Below are 13,513 nucleotides of genomic sequence, written 5' to 3' on the forward strand. Positions count from 1 at the left end.
ATGAGGAAATGTGAATTAAATTAAATGCAAATCTATTAATAAGCTTTCCACTAATTATTGATCCGTTCAGTATTACGTTTTATTTTCGATCACCATTCAACCCAATCTGAGCAGAAAAAGACTGTAGAATATGTACACAGAATATGTACACTGATTTACAAGAAATAATGGAAGGTTTCTTCCGTTCCACACACAATATGTACATAAAAGACTATACAAAACAACCATACATGTTGACATTTATGATAAAGTAGTTGTAATTACCAGCAGGAAACAATTTTAGTCCTGGTCCATGTAAACTCACAGATACTGATGAGAAGTAACACAGATGGGCATAGTATGACCACAGGAACATTTCAGTGAGCTTATTATTGATGATAAATTCTGCAGGCCTATCAATGCTGTGTTATACTGTAGTGAGTTTAAAAAAAATTAAAAATCATTATCTGGCCTGTTTCTGGAGTGGAATTTTTTGTCACGTCACCATGTAAACCACTAATAAATTATTTTAACAACATTTTTCAAGTTTGTTAAAAGTATTCTCATTTTCAAGATGTTCAAAAAGTATTTCCAATTATACAACAAAAAAAATGACATACAACATGAAAGATCACAAGCAGTGTTGTGTGTTTCTGAAATACTGCTAGATATTTCGTATTCAAACATTTATATTCCTTCTCCTCTCTTAAACAGAGTAAAGAAATGTTGTCATATGACAAGTGAAAAGGACTGCACTAAACACTAATTGTGTCCTGTAAGACATCTTGTACTGTAGATTTCATTTCTTTGATGATGTAATGAGAAAAAACACAGTAAATACATTCATTAACTTCAGGTTCATACTCTGACATTGAAGCATTGTGCTTAAAACAATGCTGGAATTCAACACAAAACTGTACACTCTTCCTTATTGAATAATGTTATAAGCTGCTTTTAGGCATGTTGAATGACAGAACTGTCTATTATTTCTTTAAAAATGAAATTTACTGAAATTCACATACAGTGGGGCGCAAAGGTTTGAGACCAAATTTAATATGTGGGATACAACATCAAAATTAACTCTGGAAATAAAATGTTCATGGATTAGTTTTAGGATAAAATCAAAGCAAAAAATAAATGTGATTATTATCATAATAAAATGGTGTTGTTTAGGATCTAATATTATTATTATTATGCTAAGTTGATAATATTGTTTTTAGAATGAAAATTGTGTATTAAACAAGAATTTTCACTTATAAAAGATCTTTGGACCCCAAATGAGCTGTAAAAATGGACTCTGTAACGGTAAAATTGCTCTGTGTAGTAGGAGGTAGACTCCAAACTGCATGTTTACAACTTTGGCTATATAGATGAGTGAATTCTCATCTCAGTTTCACAGTTTCCTATTAGTATTGTGTAGTTTAGGAAGTTCCATCTGTCAGTCATAACAGCAATACCTTTGCATGTAAAAGTGGCTTTCATTAAAAATTCCATAAATATTTGTAAAATGTCCTTAGAAGATCATAGCTTTAATTATTTAAGATCATATGTTACCAGTCTTCTTTGTGTTTTTCTTGAAATTAGTTAACTAGCCATTTTTCATTTTGGACGTACTGAAACTGAGGAGTTAACTTGTTTGATATCTATCAAACTACTGTAAATGAAACTGAACCTGATGCAGACGTTGCAGGTTCAAGAGTTTTGTGTTCTGTATTAGATTTGGTCTTTAAGGTTTGGAATCCGGTGGTGCTCTTTCAGTGGCCACCCAACGTCTTCTTTCCGGTGACCCACTCGATTATGATGAACGTAATGCTCATAATCATGAAGATGAAACCCAGTGTCACAAATGCAATCGCCTGGAAAACATAACACAGTGAGAAAAAAAGAAGCCATAGATCTGTGAATGTACTACTTACATTCTGTCTGATTCTCACCTGGATCTTTGGCCGAGATTTCAACGGCTCCTTTTCTTCAGGGACGATGTAAATGTAGAATATTCCCGGAAGAATAAAAATGAGGCTGGGAGCAGATGTGGCACCTAAAACAAAAATCATTCAGCTCAGTTCTGTATTTTTATTATGTTGATGTGACCATTAAATCCTCTATGTGGCAGATCTTACCGATGAAGCCGAAGATGTCACGAATGTTGGGCACAAAGATGACGAGCAGGTTGACTAAGAAAAGGAGGCAAACAGCGATGGAGATGTGACGCACCCAGTGGAAAGGTTTATCGGGGAAAAGAAGCTGCAATACAGCACGACGAATCTAGAGAAAAACAATGAAGTACTGTCAACACTCGACCAACATGTTAATGAAGAATTGTATGCAAGCAATAACTAATGAGCCAGGAAAACTAGAAAAAATGAAAGTACCGGGAAAAGGACCACGGGAACGGTCAGTGTCACTGCTATCACCACAGCCAGCCGAACACACAGCATCAGGGTGTCTTTTTTACTGTACATATTCAGAAGCTCTGACTCCACAGTTCCTGCACATATGTAGACACACAGTGATTGTTCAAACTTTTTCAAATATCACAAACCTTGAAATTCTGGCACTTTGATTATTATTTACCATGGTTCATTGTAAGTGCCATAGTTCCAGGTACAGGTTTTTTTTTTTGTTTTTTTGCAAACTTTCTCTTACCATAGAAGGTGAGGTAGCCAAAGATGGCAGTCAGCAGGTACATGACAAACATGGCCAAAATAGAGATATTAGCAACTTTTTGCATGCGTTTCTTGCTTGGACTAAAATAAGGAGATAAAAAAAGCAAATATATCAGTGCATAAAATTATTTTTTAATCCAATCTGATTGAACAAAAGTGCAGTTCCAGTCTTACTTTTTGAGTTCTGTGTAAATGGGCAACACTTCAGGGTGACACACAAAAGCAAATGCCATAATTGGAATGGTAAAAGCAGTCTGTAATCAATAAAAAACATGAAATTAACTGATTAATTCACTGCATTTCACGTGAAGCAAAAAGGATACATAATAATAATTGTCTGATATGCAGATTATATCTCTAACCTCTGGGTTAACAGTTATGAGTTTAGCTTCACACATGTCATCGGTGGAGTTGTATATGCTTTCAGTGGGCACAGTTTTGTTATAGCTGTGTTCATCAGGACACTCTGAGACAAACTTCTTGTAGATGACCTAATAAGACACAATAGGGAGAGAGGCTTTTATTTGTCATTACACATGTCAGTAATTATTAATGTAGACTGGTGTTTTTAAACTGTATTTAAGTGGATCGAAAGTGGACTTACAGCTATAAGGAAGAAGACCATACAGCTGAGGGAGAAACCACTGGTGTAGCCCAGATACCCTAATAAATAAAAACATAATAAATGCATTTACATGTTCAAGCCATAACAATTTGAATCATTTTTCAAGCTCAACTGGTAGATACTGATACATTACACCCCACCCAATCGTATTAGCAACCTGCTTTCTGTGCACTTAACACAGATCTTTAGTGCAGATTTGTACATTTTTGATTGTGATTATTATGAAATATAATGGTATGACAAATGACAGAGGGAGAAAACTTAATGAAAGATGTGAGTAAAGGAACCTACCAAGTTGTTTCATCAATGCCAGGGGAAGAATGAACAAGACACTGACGATGATGATGAGATACCTCCCGTCAGGAAGCCAGAAACTGACAAAGAGAATAAATGTAAATGTTTTACACCACATATCATGTCAGAAGGAGTGATATAATTGTGAAAAGCAGTCAGAATGGACACTTAAGAGCTTGTTTTAGCTGCATGCATAGAGAGTTTGAAATGAAATGAAAATGAACTACAGTGAGGTTTAAAGTCTATTTAGAATTTAAGAAGCAAAGAACATCTGACCTTTGATACAAAGGAGTTCAGATGCTCACTGTCACAAATTTGGTTATTTGAACATATTTCTCACTTATTTAAGATCAGGATTTTTTATTTAATCTTTTTCAGAATCTTAAAAGTTTTACAGTTTTGAACCTCACTGTATCCGGCACATCAGGATCAGTACTGTGTTCTGGTACTCACTCTGAGTTATCTGGCAGAAGACCTTGGATAATATGAGGTAACTCTATTTTCACAATGAACAGGTAACTGGACATTGCTGTTGGATCAAAGAAAGAAACACTGAGTGTTGTAGTACATCTGTATTCAGTGATCATATTGCTTTAAGTGCTTATCCCTGATAAGGGATTTAAGTGCTTATCCCTAATATGTCTTTTTGACATTGTGGGTAACTACTGAAATATATAATACATTACATTTTACCTCCAATGTTATGCAGTGTTATAATGCATGCTGCTAATATTTTCCCAGGTTGACCAAATGCATGGTTCCCAAGCTGTTCATATGCACGGTTCCCTACACACACAAACAAACAGAATGGAAAGTTCAGAAAAAAGTCAAGATGCATTTTAACAGTGTGATGTTAGTTTAAAAGTGTGATGTTATCAGGATTGTCTTGAAGATAAAAATAAAAAGTTTCTCACCAACCACTCCTGCACTCTCCAGAAGCAGGTGTATGGAGTAGGCAGAGAGAACAGCAATGAATAGCAACAGGATTCTACAAACAGGTTAAACAAATGATAAAACTAAGCAACAACAGCAAAAAGCAACATGGTTTGAAACAACATGTGTGAGTAAATGATGATACAATTTTATAACCTGTGTAGATGGATAATCAGTTAAATCTTTACCCCACAACATTATTTCTTATAGGCTGTCAGACTCATCAGCCGGTCATTTGACTTTCAGTATTGCTAATGTAATCATGATTAGGCCTAGGCGGCACAAAATGCAGTTTAATCGTGATATTATCACCAGTCAACAAGGAGATGACAGAGGAGACACAAATCTAACTTCTAATCTCATTAATGATGCATTAGACAAGCTGGGAGTGCATTTCTTTAGAGTACATCTAACAACAACACTGTCTCATACACACACACACACACACACACACACACACACACACACACACACACACACACACACACACACACACACACACACACACACACACAGAAAACAAATAACTCAGTAGTAAAGGCATGCAAAACAGCAAGTCAATGACATGTTCTATTTTGTAACACTTTTCGCTATTTGCATATTGCTGAATGTTTTAATTGGCAGGAAGTCTTGTTGTTGTTGTTTTAGCTGTTGAGATCTAAACTATACTAGAAATCTTTTTTTCTTTTTTTCCTTCTCTGTCTCTTTGTTTGTACAACAAGTTGTTTAAAAAAACCTGGCTGAGCTAGACAGACAGACAGAGAGATAGAGATACAGACAGAGAGACAGAGATACAGACAGACAGACAGAGAGAAAGAGATATAGTCAGACAGACAGAGGTACAGACAGACACACAGCCAGACAGAAATACAGACAGACAGACAGAGATACAGACAGACAGACAGACAGACAGACGGAGAGAGAGAGAGACAGACAGAGATACAGACAGGCACACACACAGACAGAGATACAGACAGACAGACAGACAGAGAGATAGAGATACAGACACACACACACACACACACACACACACACACACACAGAAACAGACATACAGACAGACAGACAGACAGAGAGACAGACAGACAGACAGAGATACAGACAGGCACACAGACAGACAGCTGCTCCGGGTGTGTTCACTTCTCACTGCTGTGTGTGTGCACTTGGATGGGTTAAATGCAGAGCACCAATTCCGAGTAGGGTAACTATACTTGGCAAATGTCACGACTTTCACTTTCAGGCACACAGACAGAGATACAGACACAAAGACAGACAGAGAGACAGAGATACAGACAGATAGACAGACAGAGATACAGACAGACAGACAGACAGACAGACAGACAGACAGACAGACAGAGAAACACTCAGACAGACAGACAGAGATCCAGAGAGATGCACAGACAGAGATACAGACAGAGAGAGACAGACAGACATACAGACAGACAGACAGAGATACAGACAGACAGAGATCCAGACAGATGCACTGACAGAGATACAGACATACAGACAGACAGACAGACAGACAGAGATACAGACAGACAGACGCACAGACAGAGATACAGACAGACAGACAGACAGACACACACACACACACACACACCTCTCAGGTCTGATCTGTGAACTGTGCATGTCGGTGTATCACATCATAGACAAACACATTGACATTTTGGCTCCCCTATTACACAAATAAAATCCTGTCATTCACAAGGATTAGCAATTGCATTTGTTCCACCAAGGAGCATAGTTCTATTTTATTGTTGTATTATGGTGTGCCAGAACTTGATAATTTATCCTAGCACTGGATTTGTAAGTAACATGGTACGTGGAGGCAGTGAAATTGAAAGAATTAATTTTTAGCTCTGGGTTTGCCTGACTCCTCCTCACATTGGTCTCTAAGTTACATGCTACATCATCCAAGAAAAAACATGTAAATATTTTGTATTGACTTAGCATCAGTAAGGCTGGTTGTGACTGGTACATGTACGTGACAGAGGCACGCTGGAGTATGGCCATATGCCTACAGTTAAATGTAGACGGACACAAAGAAGCCTTAATGCTCGGTCAGAAACGCATATGGAACACACGCATTCCCTCCATACTAACTGAGGTTAATGAATAAAATGCAGACAAATCCCAAACAGAGACTTATTCCACTTCTCTAGAACCCTGAAATGTTCTGTTTACATTTTTAACTATGAGCACATACCAGAAAGACTTGAGGGCTCTTCGATTCACACTTTACAAACAGTACTTTTTATGTTTATGACATAAAAGAAACACTAGAACAAATTTTTACTATCACACCTTCAATAACCTTTATTTTTATTATGGATTTATACCATAAATCAACCTAAATACAAATGCTTGATTGGAAGTGTAGTTTGACTTACACAAAAAGGATGATTCCGGTGTTGGCCATGGCATAAGCCAGTCCCAGAATTCCACTGCCTACAATGGCATTGCTGAGGTTGAAAACAGACATTCCGAAAGAAGTCTTTCCCTCGAACTGCAATAAAAGTTGAATGTTGTGTTAGTCATGGATTGTATGTCTATTTATCTGAATATATTCTTTTAACTTAAATAGTAGATTCACTTTTTCTGTGTATTAACGCGACAAACAATTACTAGGACAGAGTAGTTAGAAGTTATTCCTACTGTTACACATTATACTTAACTGTAATATAGAGGGTCTATGTTTGTGAGTCTTTTACATAATTCGAATCAGTTTCATCCAGCCTTATACAGTAAGTTTTTGTGAAGCCAGTTCTGAAATCTGGATACTCACATCTGTAAACTGAGTTTCTGTCTTTCCATTACTCTTACTGGGGAGGAAGGTATCCCCCTCTGTCATGTTTTCAAGAGCATCAGATCTGTGTAATATAAGCAAAATGTTTTTTTATTTTTTTTATTTTGCAAAGGAACAATGATACATTTGAATTGCTCTGTTTTGAGCTCTATTTCATCTTGCAGTGGAAATGTAAAAAAAAAAAATTGCAGGAAAAGCTACTGATTCACTTTTTGACCAGGTGAGGACCCTTAAGATATAAGATTTATCTCTAATTCATTAATGCAGCAGGTTTGTGAATGCTGTATTAATAAATACCTTTAAAACAGCGGTTGCAGGCTCAAATTACTAAGTAGTTCCTGGACTGCTTTTAATTAAAAACTAAATTGTTCATTTAAATGTTAATAAAGCTGAAATAAAATATTAGATGAAAACATGTATAATAAGCTTAAGTGCTAAAATTACTAACTGATAACATACCGATTACTAACTGATCCTAATGGAAATAAAAATGTAAACTAAATATTTAAATGATACTTTATTAAAAACAAAAACGAATAAAAATGACTAGAAATTACAGTAAGATTAAAAAAGTAATTTAAAATATTAATAAAAATACTGATTTGGTTTAATATATTATATATAAAAAACACATGTTGGCTAACCCAACATGCACGTGAAAATTGACCTGAGGTCTGATTTAATGATAGTCTATTAACACCTGAGTTTTAGATCCCTAGTATCTTTCAAACCAAGCTTTGCATTAATAGGCAGAAAAAGTTACAAGCTAGAAGATATGATGTCATGTAAAAAATGTTAACTTTTAAAGCAGTAACTTTTTTTGCGATAGTCCCTCTTCTTTTGATGTTGAAACTTACCCATTCTCAAGAATTCTGTCAGAGTTGAGAACATGGTGACCGTTTGATACATTCTGTAGTTCCATTTTACACTGTAAAACACTTAACAATCCTCCGAAGAACACTGTCTGCAAGCTCTGTCAACACAATCTGAAACACAGACAAAAGTTTGAGGATAAATTATCATATAATTGACAACTGAATTTAACATTAAACATGAGTGCTTTGCTGAGAACTGTGCAAAAATATCCAAAATCTAGAACATAAATTGCAGATACATGCTCAAATCTGCTTAAGCATTGAGATCAGTGACAATCACTTGCAACAGGACCATAACCTTCATGTAAATAATATTAAGGTCAAGGAGAAGACAGGGGAAAAGTAATGGTAAAAACATTCTGAAGAGTATCACTGCATGCTAAAAAACACCTAATGGAAAAATTTGCCTTGATAGAAAACAGCTGTGAGTGTCTGTGTGCATATTTTCCCCCTTCATCATCAGATTCAGGCTGGCAGTACTACTGTGTTTTTAAAGCTTGATTACTGTAGACAAAGTAAAAATATGTGGGATGTGCAATTACATACTAGAGTAGTAACCTAAAAACTATATATATTTAGATCTTCCCAAATAAGAAGAGTATTATGCTATTGCGAATTCAGCTGACTGTTTTCACACAGGTTTCCTGTACTCGAATGCCATTTGTCAGGTGAATGGATAACTCTGTCTCCAAATTCTTAATTCTGTTTAAGCCATTGTTGCTGTTTTAGTTGGTCGGGATGATTAACCAAGAGGTCATGGTTTTTTACTGGTTAGCATAGCCCTATGGTAACAACTTTCTCTAAGTATTATAGGCCTATAGGTCAACTAACAATTAACAATTACAATCAGGTACTTAATATGTGATTAAATACATTACATTATGTAAAATGTAAAGTAAAACTTTTAATTTGACAATGTGCACATAAAAAATAGCCTTTTATTTCATTAATATTATATTTTCTTAAAAAACGATTTACTTTTTAATAATTTGAAGTACACTAAAGTGCACACTGAATAAAATTTAAGCACTCATCTCTTTCACAAGGGTAATTAAGCATGAAGCTATAGTGTTGATGGACACAACACAGTGTGAGTCATATGTTATTATTATAAATAAACCAAGAATTGTATTTGTATATCATATAGTCATCTTTTAGTACAAATAGCATGGCTGATGCAACGTTTCCTAAGCTTGCACTCTCAGCATGACAAGGAAACATTGTGAAAAATGTGCCAGTTCTACATCAGGAAATATTTAAGTCTTAACCTGCCGTTCAGGATACGGGCAGTATCTTGGGGAAAATTGGGGAAAATGTCTGTATTCATTCTCTGCTTTATTTGGGTTTTGACACAGAATTCCCTGAATACTGCCTGAAGTCATGCCAAAGCTTGGCAAGCACAGAACTACAGTCTTTAGTGGTCAAGCTCCTAGCAGTGAAAATAAAATATCAGAAATGTGTTTAGCTTTAGAGCCACAGATTAATTAATGTTCCATTTAAAACACTATATTGAAGACCACCATCATACTCTGCATAATCTATTATGTGCTTGTTTAAAGTAAAAGCAAGAGAAGCAATATACAGTTCAACTGAAGTGTACTTAAACAGTGTACCATCATCCATACTGTAAAATATGTCTATGGAAAAGAGGATAATGCAAAAGTTACTCATGACAAACCATCAATTCACTGCCAAAATGAACAACTGGTGTGAAATAATGCATGATGTGAATAAAACATCTTACAAAAACTGTAAAACAAGGAAAGTTAATCCTGTAAGGCAAGTTTTGGTCACATGACTCTGTCTGTCTGATGCAAGACTTTATCTGTATTGAAACAGAATGAACCTCCCTACACACCCTTATTCAAACACACGCTTGTATTCCAGCAGTAAAGAGAAAAAACTCACCCTTGTGGGATAAAGAGAAATTAAAAAAGTCTCTAAGTGTAGCAACGTGGTATCCTGAGGTCAGAGAGTCCTCAATCATTCATTTGTTAATGTGTTAAGTGAAGCTGTCCAGCTTGTGTGAGAACACATTCAGAGCTCACCTGTGTTCTGAGACAGGAAAGGGGAGGAGATGAACTCCTGTGTGGAGGAGTGGACATGTGTCTGTGTTTAGGGACGCCCTGGTATGAGTCTACCATCTTAATACTCTCATTCACGTAAAAATTTTGAATCGGCAGTGTTTTTTTTTAATGTATGCGTTCAAGTAAAATCTCAAATCTCTTTTGATAGTTTTATGTGGTTTTATGAACCAAAACAATTAATTTAATGTATTTTTAATGTATAATTTCCTGATTAATTAAGTCACGTTTGTCTAAAAAAGTGTGTCAATGTGAAAAGTGAAAGTCAATAAATTGTTTTAATCTTTAATAAAAATTTGCTTTTAAATTATAGTTATAGTTACACTGCCTATTAAGAGACTAAAGAGAAGTTTATCTAAAATGAAAAAAAAAAGTATTGGCAATTTTTCTTTCTTTTTTGTAAATGCCCACTCAACTCATTAATCTTTGTTATATAATAGGCTATTTGCAATAAAATCTTGAGCAATATATTTGACTAAATTAAATCATGAACCATGTCAGATAATAAATATTTGGCTGGACAAATGTAAGCATGAAAAACAGTATTCACACACACACACACACACACACACACAAGATATTATGTCAATGTTTGCAGACACGTGGCCATTTGGTCACAAGTGTTTACTTTAAGCTATAATAAAAAAGAATGATTTAAAAAATTGATGATTTATCATCATCAAACAGGATGTTCTCACACAAAGACTAGCATCTTGACAGGAACTAGCATATGTAACACATGTGGGGCCTCACTCACAGCAAGCTATTGTTTTAATACCTTGTGGGTAGAACAAAGCTCAACAAAGGACTCAAAACACTAGATGTTATAAAGTCTAATGGTCTTTACTTATTTTTGGAGGTAACATAATCTATTGTTATTTTCTGGTAACTTGCCTAAGATATGTCAAACTCTGAGAAATTCAGTTGAACAATATCAGTGATCCAACTCAAGATAAACTCTGTGATATCTCACAAGAACAGACTGTTCAAGAATTGCCTCTGTCCACATTGACTGAAATGGTAAAACCGGTCATAAAGTACCATTACGTACTGTTGACGTTAAACACCTTTATGCCAAAGTGGAACTGAAATCCTACAGGTCTGACGCATTTTAAACCAGTAAAGTGGCTTTTGAAGCTCTGAATGTATGTGGAAAATAAAACAGTTGCAAGGAAATGTGATGAATCATATTTAATCTTATTACCACTATTCATCACTTAAACCACTATTCACCCCACATCCTGTCCACACCTCAAGTGAATCCAGTGAAGCTGAAATTTGTGTGTGAGAATTTGAGTATGAGCAAAAAAACAAAAAATTCTTAGTGATAAATATGCCAATTCATAATCCATATCAACCAAGTGCCACTGTAAACAAGGGATATTCAAATTTAAGTCTGTTTTAGAATCTAGATATACTGTATATGCATGGATTGTCTGTACAACAGCAGCCATTACAATTATACTGTATGAGAAATATACAATAATTCTACTATGATTAAATGGAGAAACAGGGTACAGATTCATGTGAACCTACAGACAGTTGTGTGATTGTTCTCTGATCTGATTCTGTCATGAATTATTGCTACTTTCGGCTATATGGAAGCCATATGGCACTTGGTCTTTCTACCTCCTTCTCATGAATGGTGCTAACAATTCATCAAGAAACAAATGAATTATTAACTAGTGACTCTATTTAAAGAAACCATTAGACAACTGTCCACTATGTTGTTTATACTGACATACTGTTGAGGGAATATCTGAGTGATAATATAGTTTTCTTACCTTTTAATACTTTAATTAAAAATCTTCAATGTAGGGAACAAAAAGATCTTTCAGGGTATATAAAAATAGAAAAATTATGGTTTGATACTCCTAGATGGTTCTTGAGTATGTCATCTAATACAGACAGATGGAGTGAAAGGAAAAAAGAGAGAGATATGAAAGACAGAAACATGGTAGCATTTAAGGGAAGTTTTAAGCCACACCTTCAATTCTAAAAAAAAGAGCGGGACTTCCAGTTTGTCTTGCCCGCCTTCTCACGTCAGTTGTTCTGAATCTCATTTCACTTTCTTTCTCTTTGTGTGTGCAAACCTACAGCCCAGAAGCGAACTAAATCAGACAAAACCTCATTATGAAGGAATTTGATTCTTGATTCTCGATTGGGAGAAAAAAAATGGGGCACATTCTCTGTATAATGGCATCATCTAGGAATGTGAACTTATTTTCTAAATGTTTATTGTGAGCATTCTACTCACACTATTTAAAGTAATGAATAGTGCATAAATATGTGAAATGGGATACACCTCTGCTGTTGCATTTTTACTGCTTTTGGCTTTGTAAGACAGCACCTCTTCACTCTGTTTACATATTTGCATTTAATTGTTTTTGAGCTATTATGTACGGTGGTCCAGTAGTGCACAACACAACAACATTAAAAAAGCAAACATAAGCTCACAACACAAATACATTAAGCCACAACAAAACGAAATTCTTACAACACAATGAAATTAAGCCACAACACAACGAAATTCTTACAGCACAACGAAATTAAGCCACAACACAATGGAAATGCTCCCGACCACTAGGGGGCAGTGTTGAAAGTTAAACACCGATATTTCATCAAGATGCCACTAGAAATTCTCAATATGTGTAAATTTTTTTATGAAAAACTTGTTTTTATTGAATGGTTTGATATCCTGATAATCTGAATGCATCAATTCATGTATCGAGCAAAAAAATAAATTGAAAAAAATTTCAATTTGGACAGTTTAGCTCTGCTCTTCTACACAATGTTTTTCCTCAGGGGGCTTTTTAAATCCGGAGCTGCGCGGGAATCCATTGCTCATTCCGTAGAGTTTCAAATTGACAAGAGAAGAATACAATTTTTCATCTTACAAGAACTTTCCCTGATTACTGTAAATGAATTTCATCGCACGGAGAAGAGCATTAAACGTTTCAAGTTACATCAACAACATTAGGGTAAGTATTTTTCTATCGTAGCAAATCTAGCTAATAAGGCTGGATAACGCTGCTGTACCGATTTTATCAGTGCAAAAATAGCAGGGCTAAGTTAGAGTTTAGCTTTAAACTCCGTCCACCTCATCTTTTTATAACTCCTAAGAGATAGTAGAAATAACAGCAGGGCTCCCGGTAATCCACGTTTATTTGCCTCGGTGATTCTGATAGGTGTTTGCTGTGATAGGAACTTGTTCACTTGATATGAATTATTTTAAATACGTTACTGTTGCG

General features: G+C 35.3%; 1 protein-coding gene across 3 annotated transcripts; it reads right to left on the reverse strand.

Annotated features, from left to right (window-relative positions):
- Window positions 1–1,642: 1,642 nt before the first annotated feature.
- LOC132097736 (sodium-coupled neutral amino acid transporter 5-like) lies at window positions 1,643–12,145 on the reverse strand. 3 transcript variants are annotated; one of them, XM_059503630.1, is made up of 16 exons: window positions 12,047–12,145; window positions 8,161–8,289; window positions 7,283–7,367; window positions 6,888–7,003; window positions 4,479–4,552; window positions 4,258–4,350; window positions 4,018–4,093; window positions 3,562–3,644; window positions 3,250–3,308; window positions 3,008–3,136; window positions 2,820–2,899; window positions 2,626–2,726; window positions 2,352–2,467; window positions 2,100–2,244; window positions 1,914–2,017; window positions 1,643–1,835 (listed from the first exon to the last, which is right to left on the reverse strand). In XM_059503630.1, the coding sequence occupies exons 2-16, from the start codon at window positions 8,223–8,225 to the stop codon at window positions 1,734–1,736; spliced, it is 1,428 nt and encodes a 475-aa protein (XP_059359613.1). In that variant the 5' UTR covers window positions 8,226–8,289; window positions 12,047–12,145; the 3' UTR covers window positions 1,643–1,733. The 3 variants fall into 3 exon arrangements, with proteins under 3 accessions (XP_059359613.1, XP_059359614.1, XP_059359615.1); XM_059503631.1 differs by lacking the exon at window positions 8,161–8,289 and having other exon boundaries at window positions 12,047–12,084; XM_059503632.1 differs by lacking the exons at window positions 4,258–4,350; window positions 12,047–12,145 and having other exon boundaries at window positions 8,161–8,463.
- Window positions 12,146–13,513: the final 1,368 nt, after the last annotated feature.

Source organism: Carassius carassius, chromosome 21, assembly GCF_963082965.1.
Source record: "Carassius carassius chromosome 21, fCarCar2.1, whole genome shotgun sequence".
Classification (NCBI taxonomy): domain Eukaryota; kingdom Metazoa; phylum Chordata; class Actinopteri; order Cypriniformes; family Cyprinidae; genus Carassius; species Carassius carassius.